At 52.4% G+C, this 21649-nt stretch overlaps 1 protein-coding gene across 1 annotated transcript; it reads right to left on the minus strand.

The window, feature by feature from the left end:
- Window positions 1-331: 331 nt before the first annotated feature.
- On the minus strand, window positions 332-21067 carry LOC123377540. The gene is made up of 8 exons (XM_045030586.1): window positions 20866-21067; window positions 6254-6302; window positions 5954-6008; window positions 4133-4234; window positions 2025-2518; window positions 1639-1961; window positions 873-1314; window positions 332-354 (listed from the first exon to the last, which is right to left on the minus strand). The coding sequence occupies exons 1-8, from the start codon at window positions 21010-21012 to the stop codon at window positions 332-334; spliced, it is 1635 nt and encodes a 544-aa protein (XP_044886521.1). The 5' UTR covers window positions 21013-21067.
- Between the last annotated feature and the right edge of the window lie 582 nt (window positions 21068-21649).

Genomic DNA, 21649 nt, shown 5'->3' on the forward strand with positions numbered 1-21649 from the left:
TGGTGAAGGAGTCCATGTCTCCATGATTTCTAAAGCACGCGTTCTGGGTAAAAGAGGGCCTCTTCTGCCTCGGTGCTGGGACTTATGGGGTGATGGTACTGCACTCTGATTGCAGAGGGCACTGGGAGGAGTTCTTAGAGGGGTCACAGAACCCGCTCCTGGGGGGTCACCCCTCCCTGGAACACCCCCAATTGGTCAAACCTGCTCTCAGGGCTGTCCTATGCAGCCAAAACCCATCGCGATTGGTAGAGGGCAGTGGGAGGAGTTCTTAGAGGGGTCACACGAACCACTTCTGGACAGGTCACCCTGGCCCGGAACACCCCCTGATTGGTCAAATCTCCTCTCGGGGCAGGCCTACGGGGGCGAAACCTATCCTGATTGGTAGAGGGCAGTGGGAGGAGTTCTTAGAGGGGTCACATGACACACTTTGCTTCCGGTCATGTGTCCGCCATGGGTGGGACTTCCAGTGACAGGTGGTTGGGGCTTAAGGGGTCAAGGAGCGGGTTTTGAGGGGTCAAGGGGAGGGGTTAGTGTTTTATTGATGGTAGGGCCCTTATACTACTACCAGACACCCTTGGAGGCCCTTGCCTTCCCAAGGGATGGCTTTGTAAATTTAGCATCAGGTGTTCTTGAACGAGAGTCCTTGGACATTTGGGACTTCACTTTGTTTTGAAGCTTAGTGCAGGTTTTCTTGAGGCACATTAACATCCATTTGAGAATTGGAACTTTGCTCCTTGAAGGGGATGATGTCCTAGCTCTAGAGGCCTTTGGTGACTTTGGGGGAGAACCGTCAGGACTCCCAGTTGTTTTCTCCCCAGCTTGCGAAAGCCCTGTTGTACTTGTAGCAATGGACACCATCTTTGGTTGCTTACTGGAAGCCGTTTTCCCCATTCCATCCTGCGTCTTTCTCCTGTCTGCTGGAAGGAGCCACACCACTGGCATCTTTTTGTGGTTGGATGATGCTGAGGAGTCTCCTGGAGTCCATCGCTGTGGAATTCCATGGGATCTTCCAGGCAAGTCAGCACCTGCAGAGCCAGCTGGTCTCTTCCGTTGACGCTTACTGCACTTCTTGCAGACTCTAATTGGCAGCTGATCCCTGAAGAGCTTTGAATTCACAGTTCCATCGAGCCCATGTGGATCCATGATGTCTCGAAGACCATGCAGCTCAGCAGATGTCTCCTCCTGAGTTTTCTTACCCTTCATCTTTCCTGGATATGTCTTACGGCACTGCTGGCAGACTGAGACCTGGCCTGCCAAGGGGCGGGAGCTGCTCAACGTTTCCATCAGGTGCTTCAGCTGCAGGTCGTGTGCAGCCTGCCCAGCAATGAAAGAGTCAAGGGTGGATCTTGTTAGCTGCTCAGAGCCTGGGGCCTCTGGGGCAACCTGGTGGCTTTGGGTCCTGGGATGATCTGCCCTGCCCTCACCTGCCTGTGCCCCTGGCCCCAGACAAGAGCCTTCTCCCAAGAGAACCTTCCTCTCCATGTGCAGCTCCAGCTTCTCTTCAGTCCCTTTGGTGTCGCTCAAACTGGTAAGGGGCTTTCTCAACTCGCTCCTATAGAGGTGGAGTGTGGCTGTGAGCGTCTTCTCTGCTATTGCCGTCTCTCTCACGAGGGGAGCATCTCTGTGCGACTCTCTCACCATCTTTGGGAACGCCTCCATTTGGATCTCTGAGCATTTCTGAGCAATGTGATCCTGCAGCTTGACCACCACCGTGGGCACAAGCCTGGCCAGGATGGCATCAGGGGATGCCAGGATCCTGTGAGCCTTTTGAGGCAGGGGTCCAGAGGGGCAGACACATGGCTCCTGGATCACCTGTGCATGCTGAGGGCTGGTGTTGGATCTGAGGGGCTCCGGGACCTTTGCTGGAAATCCATATTTGGGCCGATCTGTGTCTAATATCAATTGCAGCTTGGTGTCCCGCTCATCCAGCAATGGCTCCCCCGGGATGGGGGTTTGTGGAGCTGGAGGCAGAAGAGCTGTGTGGGGTTTCTGGGGGGTGAGGGGTAAGCCCTGCTCATAAGAACATAAGAAAGGCCGTCTCTTTGTGTGCACGTGACAGTCCAGTTCCTCCAGGACTTCACAGCTTAGGAAAGGGACCCTGCTCATGTTGAACTTCACCCTGGGGTCTCTGTCTGGTGGGCGCAGAGCAGGGACGTTAGGGATCATCTTGGCCAGCAACTCTGTGTATGGGGTAGGAGCCCCCAGTTGACTCTGCAGATGCTTCTGGCGGATGTTGAAGTCTAAGCCACGGACTGACGTCTGGTCCAGACCCATGGTCTGCTCTCCCCGGTCTCGTCTGCTGTGGGCAGGAGGCCTGGTGAGAGGCTGGGCTTGGATGGGATGTGCGGATCCTTCCCAGCCCCCGACAGGCATGATCTCCCCTGTGTGGCAGAGGGGCTCTGACTGAATCATGGCGGCTTCTCTCAGGGAAAAGGAGCTGGGACTCCAGAGGGCAGAGGTGGTGGATTCCCTAGAGGAGTAGGAGAACTGGCTCATGGCAGATGTCGACACACTCGGCCTGTGGGAAAGAACAGACAGGGACAGATGGGACATGGCTCTCCTGAGCAAAGGCAGGGCTTGGGCACAGCCTTCCAACAGTAACGCAGTGGGGCAGTGCCTAGGCATGCATTGCACACCATACCCTGACACAAGGACATCAGCTGGGTAACAAAGGACTGAGAGGGGGAGCTGGCACTCATTTTATCTAGAACGATAACCCCTTCGTCACACGCACATGTGCAGCACCTAGCACAATGGGGCCTTCAGCATGATCGGGGATCTACTGCTATTTTAATAGAAAGATTAGCTAACAACAATTGGTTTGGGGGAGGAAGATGTGAGCATGTGGGTGTAACCCTTGCCAGAGGATGTTGTGAAGGCCAAGACTATAAACTATAAAAGGAATTAGATAAATTCATCAATGGCTATTAGCTAAGGTGGGCAGGGATGGTGTCCCTAGTCTCTGTTTGTCTGAAGCTGGGAATGGGCGACAGGGGATGGATCATTTGATGATTCCCTGTTCTGGCCATTCCCTCTGCTGCACTGGCATTGGCCAGTTTTGGAAGACAGGATACTGGGCTAGATGAACCTTTGTCTGACCCAGTCTGGCTGTTCTTATGTTCTTACATTCTAACCCACTGGAAAACTGTCCTGTTCTAATGGCTGATACCCTAGAGACTAACAACTTACTATTGCTCCCAGTTAACGGAGTTTCTCCGGTGGTGGAGGTCTGTGCTATGGTCCTGAAAGTCCTGGCTGATGACTCGTGTTTAGGGTGTATCACGTGGTGTCCCACTTACTGCTTGTCTGGTGCCTACTCTGGGGATGGGATTAGCTCTCGGTGTCAATGCCCCTTCCAATTGTCGCATGTGGTCACTGTCACTCCCACAATGACCCAGACAGTTTTCCTGTTCACTGCCCTGCCGGTCCAGGCCATGCCCTCGGGGGCTGGTAGGGAAACCTGGGCCCACACTTCACACTGGGGTCCAGGCCAGGGACCCTCAACCCAGCAGTTCTGGGCTTTCCTCTCCCAGCCTGGACTGCTTCCTACTACTCCTGGTTCCCCTCCTTGCTCTGGGTGCACCAGCTCCAAACACTCCCCCTCTTCCCAGGGAGGGGCTGCCCTTTCCCAGCCGCAGCCCCTGTCTCTTGCCAGCTTCCTGGCTTTATAGGCCCCATCTGTTCCTGCCAGCTGAGCCTGCTTGGAATCAATTCCCTGCTCCCCGGCTCTTCCTGCAGGTGCACCCTGTGGAGTTAATGGGCCTGCCTGGCCACCTTAGCCCCTTCCAGTGCTATGTGGGGTGGACACCCCCTCACAGGGTGTCATTTGATTGCTTTTTCTTTCAAACACAGCACGGGCAGGTTCTTGACAGTTGCCTGCTGGCAGATATTGCCGTACGGAAGGATTTGATCCTACTCACAACCCCAACTTGTAGTCTCTGCATTTAATTTCTGATAATCCCTCACCTCACTTTCGCTGGTATCTCACCTTGGAAGCTAAAGCCTCTTAGTGACTTTTTCCCTGTTATTTTAGGATCCTGGAGTGTCTGGTTTTCCCTGCTCCCTCCTCTCTACATTCACTCTCCTCTCCCACCCAGCCCCCAGTCTGGTGCCCCCTGGTCAGTTGCCTTACGGTATCAGAACTTCATCCAGGTGTCTGGCCACGTACTGTAGCCTCCTCTCAACCAGCCTGAGGCTCTGAGCCAAGCCGAACTTCTCCAGGTGCACAGGGCAGCTGTGGAACAGAGAGAGCAGATAGCTGAGTGCAGGCCCTGCCCTCGGGCCCTCTTTTACCCAGAGGGGAGGCACCGAAAGGCTCCCTGTCCCATTCTCCACTGAGGCAGCCTCCTCCCCTGCAATACCCAGGCCTTGGATGTTCTGGTTTGGGGTTAGCTGGATTGTTAGGTGAGCCCTGTCTAGTGCTGAGGAGGTGAGAGTGTATCCTACTGGCAGCCTGTGTGTCATGTCCCGCCCACAGAAGCTAATCAACATATAGGATAACAGTCTACTATAGCTGCCAACTAATACAGCTACCTCTTCAGCTCTAAGGGGTGTTTTATGCTGCAGAGCTGAAGGTCCAGGGTTCAAATCCTGCTGGGAACCCCTGCTGGGGGACTGGAGAAGGGGCCGTTACACAAGTGCTGCTGGATCCCTTTCACCCTACTCACTGTACCAGAAAGGCCAGCCTTCTGCCCAATCTGTCCACCTCACCTCCCTGGGGTGCACGGGGCTGCTCCCAGAAAACATTTTCTCCCCCTCCCAAGAGGGGAGGATGGTCCAGTCACAACACAATCTACCCCTCCACCACCACTGCCCCAGGTTAAATGAACTGTATGATGCTTGAGGAAGGGAATGACCCACGCTAATAATTGGAGATATACCAATCTCCTAGAACTGGAAGGGACCTGGAAAGTCCAGCCCCCTGCCTTCACTAGCAGGACCAATTTTTTGCCCCAAATCCCTAAGTGGCCTCCTCAAGGATTGAACTCATAACCCTGGTGTTGGTGTCATTAGGCATGACTCTAGGTAACTCAGGAGGGTGGAAAACCACAGTATCAATGAAGCCCTTCTGTAGTAGGCCTGAATGAACTAAAGTCACTCCATGTCTGACCAAAGCGCTTCCATGTTTATGTTTGAACTTTAATCGACCTAACAAGCTAGCAACATAGAATGGAATGTGTAACAGCTAGTTATCAAGTGCAACCCCACTCACACCGGTACTAGGAAATAATAATGAGGCCTGTATGCCTCTGGCTAAGGGGCAAAATAACAGATCAAAGAAATAAAACAAGATAACTGTTCACAGAAGAGTTACTAACGAGCTAAATATCAGAGGGATAGCCGTGTTAGTCTGGATCTGTAAAAGCAGCAAAGAATCCTGTGGCACCTTATAGACTAACAGTGTTTTTTTGCCAAGTATGACTTAACTGCTTAATGTAATTGCTACTGCAAAGTGTATTTGCTGCATGGGAGTGAAAGGTGGGGGGAGAGGGGGAGAGGGGGGTAATGAGAATGCTTAGCTGAAATCATGTATAAGAAGGGAAAAACGGCTTGTATCTGTGTGCAGGATTTGAGATTGCTATGTCTCCCTTGCACCTTATTTGGGCTCAAATAAACTTTGTCTGCTTCTCCACCTTGGTGTGTTTATTGGAGCGAAGCACACCGGGCAACGAACCACTGTTGCTGTCCTCGGGCCTCTGTGCCGGCAACACTGGGTTTAACAGGCCAATGCTCAAACCACTGAGCTATCCCTCCCCAGTATGATGTGGGGGGGTGGATTAGAGATGGCAACTTCTGCTGGGTGGGAATGAATTGCATGAGTCTAAAGGAGAAGAGTTCCTTGCGTGGTACATAGGTCGGGGCAGGGGAGGGATTACTCGGGTGGGGGTGAATTGCATGATGCTAAAGGAGAGGACTGACCCACTGCAGATTTATGGAGGGGGGCATTGCTTACCATGTCTCTAGGGATGCACCAGCCTCCTCCAGCTCTTCCTCACAGCACCCAAAAGCTGCCAGAAGTGAGACATAAAGGAGACATTGAGCTGCTTGGGCACCCTCTGCTTCCTAGCAGCCTATTGCCCCAGATTTCAGAGGCAGCCTGTGAATGGAGCCCCAGCCAGTGCCTCTGCACGACTCTGGGCATGACTGTGCCTTCGCAGGAAGAGGGGAGGCAGGTGGGGGAATAGACCCTATTTCTCTGCTTTGCATGGGGCCTGAGTCTGCCACCACAGCTGTGGGGTCAGGGGCTGCTTACCTTTTGGTTTCTGCTTTTTCTTTCTGTGTCTCCTCTTCCTCCGAAGAGCCTGCCACACACAGAGAAAGCAGCAGGGTTAGAAGAGAACTCCTCAATAAACCTGAGAGAACAATGAGCCAGAGGTGATTGCCATGTGGGGCCAGGGGGAAGTTTTTCTTTGTGGAAGACTATTGCACTATGAGGCCTCATGGGTAGGCATTGTGCTTTCCTGTGATGCAGACAATGTAGGGCACACAGCACAACCCAAAACAGGGGGTCACTGGAACAATCCAGGGGTTGGAGAAACAGCGATTGCTGGTACCCGGAGCCTGCAGAGTTTATAAGCATTGAAGGAGAGAGCCTGCAAAGTTCTCTTTCCTGCAGAGATGACAAAACTCTGCAGGTTTTAGGATTGCAGGGTATGCAACTAACCCCAGATACCATGCACGGAATTCAGACCTTGGGGGAGAAATCCAACCTCTGGACAACAGTGTTTCCTAGATACATATTTAGGGAATGCATGCTATCGGGGTTTTATCTGCATGCATTTGGGATGGCCATGCTACTCCTGAGTGGTGAAGCCATGAATGGGTTATGCAAATGCACCCAAACAAGTGCTGATATAACCCCAATATCATCCTTAAACGGCAGCTCTTTTACACCAAAAAACAACAACAGTTTGGCATGAGTTCAGCCCACTTGCCTGGGAGCTGCAAAGTTTCTTGAAGGTAAACCGCACTGCTTGCAGCTTAACTAGCCAGGTATTCCTTTCACAGGCTAGATCTTTCTCGCCTGGGCTCAGCCCCTGTCCCCCTCCCCCACAGTTTAGTTCCTTTATTTCTCCAGGTGTTTTCAGCAGTCTTCCTTTTGGGTCAGGGAGGTGGTGGAGAAGAGCCTAGATTAACTCCCTTCCAAGCCTTAAATAGGATTTGGCTATGACAGGAATCCTTTGTCTCCCAGTTTGACCCCTCACTCCCTCCTAGTGGAAAAATACCACCAGTCCCAAATGATGTCCATCTGAGGGAACTGAGATTGTTTAGTCCGCAGAAGAGAAGAATGGGGGGCGGGATTTGATAGCCGCTTTCAACTACCTGAAAGGGGGTTCCAAAGAGGATGGATCTAGACTGTTCTCAGTGGTGGCAGATGACAGAACAAGGAGCAATGGTCTCAAGTTGCAGTGGGGGAGGTTTAGGTTGGATATTAGGAAAAAACTTTTTCACTAGGTGTGACGAAGTGGGACTGTTCGTACTGGGGGCTGGGAATGCTGGGTACAGATCTTAAGTATCTAGCAAAGCAAAAGGCCAGTACAACCGAATGCCTGACACTCTGTCTCCTAGCAACTGATGGCCTGGGCACCTCCCCTGCAAAGGTGCAACTAAAGGTGTTGGAGACAAAGGGGTCAGGTGACCTCCTGGCCCTGGAAAGAAGCTGAGCAGAAAGGAGGGGCCGGAGGGGGTTGGGCAGACTGGAGCTGGCTGGGGAAAGGAGGGAAGCAGAGACAGGGCTCTGATCCCCAATGGGGGCTGTGGGGCTCCTGGGGCCCCAAGATGGACCTAACCGGGGGGATCCTGTTATCTGTGCCTGCAAGACCTGTGTTGGACTGTGTTCCTGTCGTCTAAATAAACCTTCTGCTTTACTGGCTGGCTGAGAGTCCTGGTGAATCGGCAGGGAGCCCGGGGGTGCAGGGCCTGACTCCCCCACACTCCGTGGCAACTGGTGTTAACGGTGGGATCTACTGCACCCCGTGGACGGCGCTTCCTGCAGTAAGTGACTGGGGAGCAGTAAAACGAAGGGGGATTAACCCCTGGGAGAGTGTGACCAGAGAGAAGGACTTTGCAGTAACAGGGTCCCCCGGGGGATCGCAGCGAGCGGTCCCAGGGGCGGAGGAGTCTGCAGCTCGACCCTGGCAGAGAGGTGGTGACCTCAAGGACTGGCACACTAGGGGTCCCCCTAGAACCCATGGGGAGCGGCGAACACCCCGGCCTGCGAGTGGCCAGCAGGAAGATGTATGCCAAGCAGCGCAAGTGTGACCTGGTGGAGCTGTGCAAGCGGAGGGGGCTGCACAGTGGGAAGCTCACCAAGGACCAGCTGATTGCCCAGCTGGAGGACGAAGATCGCGTGACTGAACCGATCCCTGTCTCTGAGGGAAACAGTCTGGCAGAGGCAGCGCAGGCACCAGTGTCTGTCCCCGCTGGGAGTGGTCAGCCGGCCGCTGAGGGCTTCCCGAGACCCCCCACCCCTAGGCCTAGGGGGAGAGGGAGGAGGAGCCCAGCGGCTACCGAGGGCACCGTGACCCCCCCGGCCAGCAGGGGATCGGCCAGGCAAAGCTCACCCCCCAGCAGGGGATCGTCCCGGCGACGCTCGGCCTCCGTGGAGCGCAGGCGGCTGGACTGGGAGAGAGAGATAAAACTGAGAGAGCTGGAGGATCGTGAGAAACAGAGGGAACATGAGGAGAGACAAAGCCAGCGTGAGCGGGAGGAGAAGGAAAACCAGCGTAAACACGAGGAGAACCAGCGCCAGCAGGAACGGGAGGAGAAGGAGAAGCAACGTAAACATGAGCTGGAACTGGCCCAGCTGAACAACAGTAAGGCCCCGGCTGCGTTGAGTGAGGGGGGACTCAAGCCTACAAAGAGCTTTGATAAGAGCTTCCTGGCCCGGCGTAAGGAGGGGGAGGACATAGATACCTTCCTGACGGCCTTTGAGAACGCCTGCGAGCTGCACCGGGTTGACCCTGCAGACAGGATCTCGTTTCTCACCCCCTTACTGGACTCCACCGCCATGGAGGTGTACAGCCGAATGAAAGGGGCGGAGGCGGGGGACTACAACCTGTTCAAAGAGGCCCTGCTCCGCGAGTTTGGGCTGACCCCGGAGATGTACCAGAAGAGGTTCCGGAGTCAACATAAGTCCTGGGAGGTCACATACCTACAACTGGTCAACCGGGCGCAGGGATATGCCCGCAAGTGGACAGCTGGGGCCCAAACTAAAGAGGACCTGCTTGACCTATTCATACTGGAGCACCTGTATGAGCAGTGCCCGTCTGACCTGAGGCTGTGGTTGATGGACCAGAAGCCGGAGAACCCGCAGCATGCAGGCCAGCTGGCCGACCAATACATGGACAGTCGGGCAGGGGATAATAGGGAGGCGTCTCGAAAGAGCAGGTCTGCCTCAACACAGAGAGAGAGTCACCATGGGACCTCCCAGAAGGGGCCGAGGGAGAGCCCCCACCAAAGGGAAACATCCGGCATCAGGTCCAGCCGTCCCACTCGAGGGGACCCACGAGACATGGGCTGCTATCACTGTAGCCAACGAGGCCACATACGGTGCCCCAAGCTCCGGGACAAACTGAGCAGACCAACCCCACACCAGGTCAACTTGGTAGATACCCAGCCGGATGAGGGGCAGCGTTCGCAGGAAAGGGGGGCTGGCCGCGTACCACCTGCAAAGGAGGGAGGGGGGCCCCGGGTCGGCCCCTCCGAGGGGCTGGATGCTCCCGGCCCTGAGTTTTGGGTTTACAGGGTGGGCACGGGGCTACCCCTCCGGAAAGAGTGCCTTGTTCCCCTGGAGGTAGACGGGAGGGAGGTCACTGGGTACTGGGACACGGGTGCAGAGGTAACACTGGCCCGGCCCGGGGTGGTGGCCCCAGATCGGATGGTGCCCAACACCTTCCTGACCCTGAGAGGTGTGAGTGGGACCCCATTCAAGGTGCCCGTGGCGAGGGTACACCTGAAGTGGGGGGCCAAGGAGGGCCCCAAGGACGTGGGGGTACATTCCCATTTGCCCACAGAGGTGCTAATGGGGGGGACCTCGAGGACTGGCCAAGCAACGCCCGGGGTGCCCTGGTCATGACCCGTAGTCAGAGTCGGCGCAGGGCACTGCACCCTGACAACGGGGAGGGTACTCGGCCCGAGGTGCAGGGCCCTGACCTGGTGGGGAGGGAACGCCCACGGACACGGTTCAGAAAGGCTGCGGCCTCAGACCCAGCCGGTGAGAGAGAGCAGGTCCCCATCCCTGTCCCAGCTGCTGAGTTCCAGGCCGAGGTGCAGAAAGATCCCTCCTTGCGGAAGATAAGGGATCTGGCCGACCTCAGTGGGGGACAGACCATGGGGGGAGGTGGCCGGAAAAGGTTCCTGTGGGAGAAGGGGTTCCTGTACCGAGAATGGGCTCCCCCAGGGAAAATGGAGTCAGGGGGGATCAGGAGGCAGCTGGTGGTTCCCCAGAAGTATCGCCGCCAGCTGCTGTGCCGGGCCCATGACATCCCCCTCGCAGGCCACCAGGGAGCCTGGCGTACCCAGCAGCGGCTGCTACGAAACTTTTACTGGCCTGGGGTCTTTACCCATGTCCGGCAGCACTGCCGCTCCTGTGACCCCTGCCGGGGGGGGGAGGGAGGAGGAAGGCCTGGGACAGGGGGAAAATGCCTGTAGGACCCTTGCCCAGCACAGAGGAGACTTTCCAGAGGGGGACCAGGGTCAAAAGGGGGGCTCTAAACCAAGAGAGCCCGAAGCGCAGCCCCTCAGCCTGGAACGTGGGGAGAAGCCCCCAGCCCAGCTTGAACCCCAGGGGTACTGGGGTGGGGAAAGGGCACGAGCTGCATAAGCCTTCTCAGCTGCAGACTGCGAGCGCCCTCGAGTCCCCCCGACCTAAAGCGGGGCAGGAAACTGGAATGGCCTGGGGTAACGCTTCCCCCATTACTGGCGGGGCCCTGGGGCCTCTGTGGGAATGTAGGTGGGTTCGAACTTCCCCAGGTCACTGGCTGGAGTGACCCCGCTCAGTTCGGTCTCGAAGCGGGGAGAGGTGTGACGAAGTGGGACTGTTCGTACTGGGGGCTGGGAATGCTGGGTGCAGATCTTAAGTATCTAGCAAAGCAAAAGGCCAGTGCAACCGAATGCCTGACACTCCTAGCAACTGATGGCCTGGACACCTCCCCTGCAAAGGTGCAACTAAAGGTGTTGGAGACAAAGGGGTCAGGTGACCTCCTGGCCCGGGAAAGGAGTGAGCAGAGAGGAGGGGCCGGAGGGGGTTGGGCAGACTGGAGCTGGCTGGGGAAAGGAGGGAAGCAGAGACAGGGCTCTGATCCCCAATGGGGGCTGTGGGGCTCCTGAGGCCCCAAGATGGACCTAACCGGGGGGATCCTGTTATCTGTGCCTGCAAGACCTGTGTTCCTGTCGTCTAAATAAACCTTCTGCTTTACTGGCTGGCTGAGAGTCCTGGTGAATCGGCAGGGAGCCCGGGGGTGCAGGGCCTGACTCCCCCACACTCCATGGCAACTCTAGGAGGGTGGTGAAGCACTGGAATGGGTTACCTAGGGAGGTAGTGGAATCTCCTTCCTTAGAGGTTTTTAAGGGCAGGCTTGACAAAGCCCTGGCTGGGATGATTTAGTTGGGAATTGGTCCTGCTTTGAGCAGGGGGTTGGACTAGATACCTCCTGGGGTCCTTCCAACCCTGGCCTTCTATGATTCTATGAGGTGACATGATCACATGTCGCTGCAGTGTCAAAGCAGCATCCCATGAAACTTCTCAGGAAGGAGGAAGATTACTATCTTTCAAGTCCTATTGTCTTTCCTAATGGCCCATCCAGGCTGATTGCCCACTGTTTGGGGGCATTCCCCCAGTGCAAGCACTTTTGTAATTTATACAGAGCCCATATTCCTAACTTCTGATACAGAAATCATAGAATCATAGAATCATAGAATCTCAGGGTTGGAAGGGACCTCAGGAGGTCATCTAGTCCAACCCCCTGCTCAAAGCAGGACCAAACCCAACTAAATCATCCCAGCCAGGGCTTTGTCAAGCCTGACCTTAAAAGCCTCTAAGGAAGGAGATTCCACTACCTCCCTAGGTAACCCATTCCAGTTCTTCACCACCCTACTAGTGAAAAAGTTTTTCCTAATATCCAACCTAAACCTCCCCCTCTGCAACTTGAGACCATTACTCCTTGTTCTGTCATCTTCTACCACTGAGAACAGTCTAGATCCATCCTCTTTGGAACCCCCTTTCAGGTAGTTGAAAGCAGCTATCAAATCCCCCCTCATTCTTCTCTTCTGCAGACTAAACAATCCCAGTTCCCTCAGCCTCTCCTCATAAGTCATGTGCTCCAGCCCCCTAATCATTTTTGTTGCCCTCCGCTGGACTCTCTCCAATTTATCCACATCCTTCTTGTAGTGTGGGGCCCAAAACTGGACACAGTACTCCAAATGAGGCCTCACCAGTGCTGAGTAGAGGGGGATGATCACATCCCTCGATCTGCTGGAAATGCCCCTACATATACAACCCAAAATGCCATTAGCCTTCTTGGCAACAAGGGCACACTGTTGACTCATATTCAGCTTTTCGTCCACCGTAACCCCTAGGTCCTTTTCTGCAGAACTGCTGCCCAGCCATTCGGTCCCTAGTCTGTAGCAGTGCATGGGATTCTTCCGTCCTAAGTGCAGGACTCTGCACTTGTCCTTGTTGAACCTCATCATATTTCTTTTGGCCCAATCCTCTAATTTGTCTAGGTCCCTCTGTATCCTATCCCTACCCTCCAGCGTATCAACCACTCCTCCCAGTTTAGTGTCATCTGCAAACTTGCTAAGGGTGCAGTCCACACCATCCTCCAGATCGTTAATGAAGATATTGAACAAAACCGGCCCCAGCACCGAACCTAGGGCCCAACCACTTGATACCGGCTGCCATCTAGACATGGAACCATTGATCACTACCCGTTGAGCCCGACCATCTAGCCAGTTTTCTATCCACCTTACCGTCCATTCATCCAGCCCAGACTTCTTTAACTTGCTGGCAAGAATACTGTGGGAGACTGTATCAAAAGCTTTGCTAAAATCCAGAAATAGTACATCCACTGCTTTCCCCTCATCCACAGAGCCGGTTATCTCGTCATAGAAGGCAATTAGGTTAGTCAGGCATGACTTGCCCTTGGTGAATCCATGCTGACTGTTCCTGATCACTTTCCCCTCCTTTAAGTGGTTCAGGATTGATTCCTTGAGGACCTGTTCCATGATTTTTCCAGGGACTGAGGTGAGTCTGACTGGCCTGTAGTTCCCTGGATCTTCCTTCTTCCCTTTTTTAAAGATGGGCACTACATTAGCTTTTTTCCAGTCATCCGGGACCTCCCCCGATCGCCATGATTTTTCAAAGATAATGGCCAATGGTTCTGCAATCTCATCGGCCAACTCCTTTAGCACCCTCGGATGCAGCGCATCCGGCCCCATGGACTTGTGCTCGTCCAGCTTTCCTAAATAGCCCCGAACTACTTCTTTCTCCACAGAGAGCTGGTCACCTCCTCCCCATACCGTGCTGCAGAGTGCAGCTGTCTGGGAGCTGACCTTGTCTGTGAAGACAGAGGCAAAAAAAGCATTGAGTACACTAGCTTTCTCCACATCCTCTGTCACTAGGTTCCCTCCCTCATTCAGCAAGGGGCCCACACTTTCCTTGACTTTCTTCCTGTTGCTAACATACCTAAAGAAACCCTTCTTGTTACTCCTAACATCTCCGGCTAGCTGCAACTCCAAGTGTGATTTGGCCTTCCTGATTTCACACCTGCATGCCTGAACAATACTTTTATACTCCTCCCTGGTTATTTGTCCAATCTTCCACTTCTTGTAAGCTGTTCTTTTGTGTTTAAGACGAGCAAGGATTTCACTGTTAAGCCAAGCTGGTCGCCTGCCATATTTACTTCTCTTCCTACACATCGGGATGGTTTGTTCCTGCAACCTCAATAAGGTTTCTTTGAAATACAGCCAGCTTTCCTCGACTCCTTTCCCCGTCATGTTATTCTCCCAAGGGACCTTGCCCATCAGTTCCCTGAGGGAGTCAAAGTCTGCTTTTCTGAAGTCCAGGGTCTCTGTTCTACTGCTTTCCCTTTTTCCTTGTGTCAGGATCCTGAACTCGACCATCTCATGGTCACTGCCCCCCAGGTTCCCATCCACTATTGCTTCCTCTACTATTTCTTCCCTGTTTGTGAGCAGCAGGTCAAGAAGAGCTTTTCCCCTAGTTGGTTCCTCCAGCACTTGCACCAGGAAATTGTCCCCTACACTTTCCAGAAACTTCCTAGATTGCCTGTGCACTGCTGTGTTGCTCTCCCAGCAGATATCGGGGTGATTAAAGTCACCCATGAGAACCAGGGCCTGTGATCTAGCAACTTCTGTTAGTTGCTGGAAGAAAGCCTCGTCCACCTCATCCCCCTGGTCCGGTGGTCTGTAGCAGACTCCCACCACGACATTACCCTTGTTGTTCATACTTCTAAATTTAATCCAGAGACACTCAGGTTTTTCTGCAGTTTCATACCGGAGCTCTGAGCACTCATACTGCTCTCTTACGTACAACGCAACTCCCCCACCTTTTCTGCCCTGCCTGTCCTTCCTGAACAGTTTATATCCATCCATGACAGTACTCCAATCATGTGAGTTATCCCACCAAGTCTCTGTTATTCCAATTACATCATAATTCCCTGACTGTGCCAGGACTTCTAGTTCTCCCTGCTTGTTCCCCAGGCTTCTTGCATTAGTGTATAGGCATTTAAGATATCTCGCTGATTGTCCCGCTTTCTTGGTCTGAGACAGGAGTCCTCCCCTCTTGTAATCTCCTGCTTGTGCTTCCTCCCGGTATCCCACATCCCCACTTACCTCGGGGCTTTGGTCTCCTTCCCCCGGTGAACCTAGTTTAAAGCCCTCCTCACTAGGTTAGCCAGCCTGCTTGCAAAGATGCTCTTCCCTCTCTTCGTGAGGTGGAGCCCGTCTCTGCCTAGCAATCCTTCTTCTTGGAAGACCATCCCATTGTCAAAGAATCCAAACCCTTCTCTCCGACACCATCTGCGTAGCCATTCGTTGATTTCCACGATTCGACGGAAATGATACATCCATACAGATAGGATAATCCCATTCAGTAAATCAGAACCTTTCCAATGATATCTCACATAACCCATCTTGCATAAAACATACCTTAGTTATGCCATATTCATAGAACAATATTTCTATGAAGAATATGGGGCGTAATGTCACAGGGGTGAAGAAGCATGTGGACAAGGGCGATCCAGTGGATATAGTGTACCTGAACTTTCAGAAAGCCTTTAACAAGTTCCCTCATCAAAGGTTCTTAGGCAAAGTAAGTTGTCATGGGATAAGAGGGAAGGTCTTCACATGGACCAGTAACTGGTTTAAAGATAGGAAACCAAAGGTAGGAATAAATGGTGAGTTTATGAAGAGAGATAAATAGCAAGGTCCCCCAACAATCCGTACTGGGACCAGAGTTGATCAACATATACATAAATGATCTAGAAAAGGGGGGAAACAGTGAAGTGGCCAGATTTGCAGATGATACAAAACTAAAGATCGTGAAATCCAAATCTGAATAGGCCCTCCTTGTTCCCAGATGTATAACTCTGTGTTGGGCTGTGTGAAAATGCATTTTGTTTGAATGGGCTCCATTTGCCAAACCAACTCTCCGGAACTCTCTGTATGACTGCCCTGTCCTCATCGTTATTTACCATTCTGCCAATCTTTGTGTCATCAGTACATTTTTATCAGCAGCAATTTTGTATTTACTTCCAAGTCATTGAAAAAATGTTGAATAGCCTCAGACCTAGTACTGATCCCTGCAGAGCCCCATTAGAAAAACCCTCATTCGAGGAGCCCTTTGACAATTACTTTTTAAGATCTCTCAGTTAGCCATTAGCCTGTTCTCAATCCCTTTAACCTGTGCTCCATTGATATTGTATAGTGCTGATTTTTAATCCAAATGTCCTGCGGTACTTGTATGCATAAACAGGGGAATCTCAAGTTGGAGGAGAGAGGTTATTTTACCTCTGTATTTGGCACTGGTGCAACCACTGCTGGAATCCTGTGTCCAGTTCTGGTGTCTAACATTCAGGAAGGATGTTGCTAAATTGCAGAGGGTTCAGAGAAGAGCCATAAGAATGATTAAAGGATTAGAAAACATGCCTTGTAGTGATAGACTTTAGGAGCTCAGTCAATGTCGCTTAAAGAGGTTAAGGGTGGTTTGAGGAAAAGTCTATAAATACCTACCTGGGGAAGAAACAATTCAATCTAGCAGAGAAAGGTCTAACATGTCCAATGGTTGGAAGTTGAAACTAGACAAATTCAGACTGGAAAGAAGGCGTCCATTTTTAACAGTGAGAGGAATTAACCATTGGAACAATTGACCAAGATCATGGTGGATTGATTCTCCATCACTGGCAATTTTTAAAATCAAGATTGGACATTCTAATAAAAGGTATGCAGTAGGCATTATTGTGTGGAAGTTCTTTGGCCTGAGTTAGACAGGAGGGTCAGACTAGAAGATCCCAATGGGCCAATCTTGCCTTGGAATCTATGAAAAACAACACCTTACACAAGTCTAAGTTTGTTACATCTATGTTTGACATGGCCCATTTTCCATAAAACATTGTTAACCTGCTTTAAATATATTCCCGTCCTTTAATTCTTTATTGATTGATTCCCATATTAGTTTGATCCGAGCCTGCTGATTGAAAAATACTTATGTTTGGTTCCTGCATTCAGCTGGCATCAATCCAGCTTTTCTATCTCTCTAGGAGTCTCACTTACCTCAGATCTGGCAAGCCTCAGCACAGCATAAAAGACTACAAAGAGCAGACAGAGGAGGAGTGAACTCATTTCCCCGGGCTCAGGCACTAAGACACTCTCAATACAGGCACTCTCAAAGCAGCAATAAGTACCCAGGCTACACCTGAGGGCAGGTTGCTGCTCTGGCACCAGGCAGGCGCTGATGTCATCTCTAGGTCACAATGGGGCTGCCCTCCTGCAATCTCCCGCTAGTCTGTGAGGTGTCAATGCTGTACTTAGATCAGGAGATGGGATGGGGCAACCGCCCAAGTGGGCTGAGCTCAGAATAAGGCAGGAGAGAGGGCATCAGGTTTCCCAGGAAAACCCTGGGTCTTTTCCGAGCTCTATGATTCTCAAGCCCTTAGGCAAGGGACATTTTTTCCCTACTTGTGGGAACTCCTAAAACCCTTGTGACTGAGGCAGAATCTCCCAGCCTGAAGTGAGAAGCAGCCCTGAAGTGATTCTCTAGTGCTACCAGTGCAGAAAAACGTTCATGGTATCGCCAACCCAAGCATTCCAACACCATGAGCTGGGCCCCACCAAAATCATGAGATTGGCTTCAAAATAATGAGATCTTCAAAAAACATTCATCTGGGGACCTCTTCATTTGCCTTCTGGTATCTGAGCCGCTAGGGTGCACTCAATTCATGTTCTCCAGCTTCTCTTTGCAACCACGAGGGCTTAAAATTGGCTAACAAATAAAATAAAATAAAGAGCAGAGATTCTCAGATAAATCACTTGACTCCAGCAGTGGGCGCTTTAAGAAAAGCACCCTATATCATAAGATAATAAAGAGCCCTACCTCTTATCTAACATGTTCAATCAGTAGAACTCAAAGCACGTTACAAAGGAGGTCTGTAGCATTAGCCCCCTTTTCGAGATGGGAAATTGAGGCACAGAGAAGAGCAGTGACTTGCCTAAGGTCACCCAGGAAGACAATAGCAGAGCCAGGACTAGCACTTAAGTCTCCTGAGTTCCATCTAGTTCTCTATCCACTAGGCCACAGTGCATTTGAAGTAAGGGATCATAGTCAATACATTCCTGTAATGGTTATTTTGGGCTCTTCCAATACCGTCGTTATTGAAGTTACACATTTTGACCTGTGGTCTGTGCTGGTACAGGGGCATCCTTGTTAAAATGAGTTTCTCACAGCAGGTTGCATCTGAGTTCTTGTTAGGCCTGAACACAAGTTAACTGGACCATGTCTCCGATGTCCCCATGGGAAAGTTTAAAAGCCATTGAAGGCCTTGCAGTGCACTGACATACTGGGATTTTCAGAAAGCCTTTGACAAGGTCCCTCAGCAAAGGCTCTTAAGCAAAGTAAGCTGTCATGGGATAAGAGGAAGGGTCCTCTCAAGGATCAGTAACTGGCAGAACCATAGGAAACAAAGCGTAGGAATACTGCATGCAGATGTGATCTCCCCATCTCAAAAAAGATACTTGGAATTGGAAAAGGTTCAGAAAAGGGCAACAAAAATGATTAGGGGTGTGGAACAGCTTGCATAGGAGGAGAGATTAATAAGACTGGGACTTTTCATCTTAGAAAAGACAACTACAGGGGATATGATAGACGTCTACAAAATCATGATTTGTGTGGAAAAAGTAAATAAGGAAGTGTTATTTACTCCTTCTCAGAACAGAAGAACTAGGGGTCACCACATGAAATGAATAGGCAGCAGGTCGAAAAGAAACAAAAGGAAGTATTTCTTCACACAATGCACAGTCAACTCCTTGCCAAAGAATGTTGGGAAGGCCAAGACTATAAGAGGATTCAAAAAAGAACTAGATAATTTAATGAAAGATAGGTCCATCAATGGCTATTAGCCAAGATGGGCAGGGATGCTCCACCATGCTCTGAGGGTCTCTAGGTTCTGTTTACCAGAAATTGGAAATGGATGACAGGGGATGGATCACTTGATGATTCTCTGTTCTGGTCATTCCCTCTGAAACACCTGGCATTGGCCACTGTCGGAAGACCGGATACTGGGCTAGATGGACCTTTGGTCTGACCCAGTGTGGCCATTCTTATGTTACAGCTGTTCAGCCTCCTTGATACCTGTGATGTCATAATCCTGCTCAGTTCTCCAGTCTTCCATGGAGTCTGGATGGAAAGACAGGGTAGATGTCACCTAGTGAGCTGGGCCTGTAAGAGCAACCAGTGTTCAGGCAGAGAGGGGCTCCTGGGAGAGCAGAGTCAGGGCTCCGTTAAAGAGCCAGAGACAAGGGCCTGGCCTGAGTGTAACCCACCAAACTTTGATTACACCCGTACCCGTAATAATTCCATTGTATTGCAGGGACAGTGAGCAGGTTCAGTCTGTTCTGACAGCGGAACTCCCACCTGTGGAGACCACCACAAATATGCAAATTGGGACAGTTGGGGATGCCAGTAGCCTGAGTTGCTCCGATGTGGAGGAAAGACACCACAGTGTAGTAAAGCTGCTCAAACTAAACAAAAAAAATCCTTCTGTTGATAAGACGACAATCCGTGGGTTAACTAAGACGCCTCATAAATCGAAACATGCTCTTATCATTACAGCAATACAGCACATACCAGTCAAAGAAAAATAACAGTATCTAACATACAGATTTCTTCAGTACTGAAAGGTACACGGGCCACTAATCCTATGCATTGAAAGCATGCGCTGCTTATTTGGCATTTATGTCCTCACACCCTCCTGAGCTGACCAAGCAGCAAGCACTCTGTTCTTTGAATAGGCTGGGATCCTTCTCCTGGCAGTTATCTGCTTGCTGCAGGTAGCCAAAGCAGGCCTGCGAACATCAGCCCTCGGGGAAGAGATCTTCAGCGCCCTTCCAATATGGCAGTCTCTCTCTGGTGCTGGCTGAACTGGCGGAACTGGAGGTTCAAATCAAGTCTCTGGAGTACATCCACAGCAGGGATCGGCCATCAGTGCTATGTTTAGATGGAGTTGAGGCATCAGCCTTTTATAATCTCTTGCCAAAAGATTAGGCACATTGTTCATTTTTACAGTTCTTGGTAATAGCAGCACATTAGATACAAAAATTACCATTAGCAATAACAACAAATTCATTGCAAGTGTCCATTTACAATCATTTTTGCTATGCCACACCTTTGGCTCAATACCATGTGCTTGGGGCGGCACCTTGGGAGGGGGCGTCGATCGGGGTTTGTTTTTGTTGTTTTTGGTTTGGCCAGGCGGCACTGGGGGGGGCGGGGACTTGGGCGGTGCGATGCGATGCTGGGGGGCGGGAACTTGGGCGGCGCTGGGAGGGCGGGGACTTGGGCAGCGCGACGGGGTGCTGGGGGGCAGGGACTTGGGCGGTGCGACGGGACGCTCGGGGGCGGGGACTTGGGCGGCGTGACGTGACGCTCGGGGCGGGGACTTGGGCGGCGCGACATGACGCTCGGGGGGGTGGGGACTTGGGCGGCACGACGCTCGGGGGGGCGGGGACTTGGGCGGCGCAGCGCGACGCTCGGGGGCGGGGACTTGGGCGGCGCAACGCGACGCTCGGGGGTCGGGGACTTGGGCGGTGCGACGCAACGCTCGGGGAGGGGTCGGGCGGCGCTCTTTTTTTTTGCTTGGTGGCAGAAATGTTAGAGCCGGCCCTGGGCAGGATCCCCAACTGACCAAACCCAAATATCTGTCCTGGATTCCCCCTTTCTCCCCACACCTCTTGCCTGCCCTCTCCCTGGCCGGCTGGGAGGCCAGGGACCCGGAAAGCTTGTGGCTTTGGGCGGGAGCTGGGAGGGTTTGTTCAGCTTCCCCCAGTGTAGGGAAATAACTGGCTAGAGCCGGCTTAGTGCCAGGGGTGCCAGGAACCCTGGGACCACGAGGGAGAGCCCTGGCATTTCGAGCACTAGCCGGTGGTCGGAGCAGTAAGGAACAACCAATGAATGGAGCCACGAGCTCTGTCTGTGGCCCTGTCTCTCTCTGTGGGTGTGCCCCATCAGCCCAACAGGGCCTGGTCAGAACAGGGGGCCTCGGGCCCTCCCTTCCATGGGGCTGTGTCCAGGCAAGCTCTGCTGAGAGCGCAGGACAGCTTGCGGCTGAGGGGGGTTGGGGAGGGTCCTCCTACCATCCTGCTTCTCCAGGAGAAGCTGTGCTGAGTCACCATGGCCACCCAGATGACCGGGACCAGAAGGACGCAGGTGTACATCACCCAGGAGCTGTCCCAGCAGGCACAGAACCAGCTCTGCACGATCCCCACTACCGCGTCAAACATGCTGGGAAGGACGGTCTGGACGCGCACTGGGGGTGGAGATGCTACACTCCCTGCTGCTGCTGTGGCTGGATCTCTCCTGAGGGGCTGTTTGTTCCAGTGACGCATCATAAAGGGCCAGGACCAGGCGGGTCCTGACATCACAAAAGGACTGCAGGCATCAGAGGTGGGCAAGACCCTGGCTCCCTGCAGTCCCTCCCCAGCACCCCATGAAGGTACTTAGAGACTGTGACTGAGTCACCCCGTAACCTTCTCTTCATTAAGCAAAAGAGATTGAGCTCCTGAGTCTCTCACTAGGCGGCAGGGTTTCTAACCTTTGAATCAGTCTTGAGGCTTTTTTCTGACTTCTCTTTCATTGATAACATCCTTCTGGAAGGGCATTCACCAGCATAAGCCCTTGGAGAATGGCATTAAATTGGAGTAACACCACAGTGAATCAGGCAGGCGCTGTGAGGCTCTGGATGGGACTGGTCCCCAGACCGGGTGTCTGTCTGTCAACATCCACCGGCCAATGTCAGAAGACGAGATACTGAGCTAGATGGACCTTTGGTCTGACCCAATATGGCCGTTCTTATGTGCCACCATCTTCCACCCTGGCACTGTTCAATTTAGAGACAGGGAGAGGAGAATTTTCAGAAGA

This window comes from Mauremys mutica, chromosome 9 (assembly GCF_020497125.1).
Source record: "Mauremys mutica isolate MM-2020 ecotype Southern chromosome 9, ASM2049712v1, whole genome shotgun sequence".
In the NCBI taxonomy this organism is placed as follows: domain Eukaryota; kingdom Metazoa; phylum Chordata; order Testudines; family Geoemydidae; genus Mauremys; species Mauremys mutica.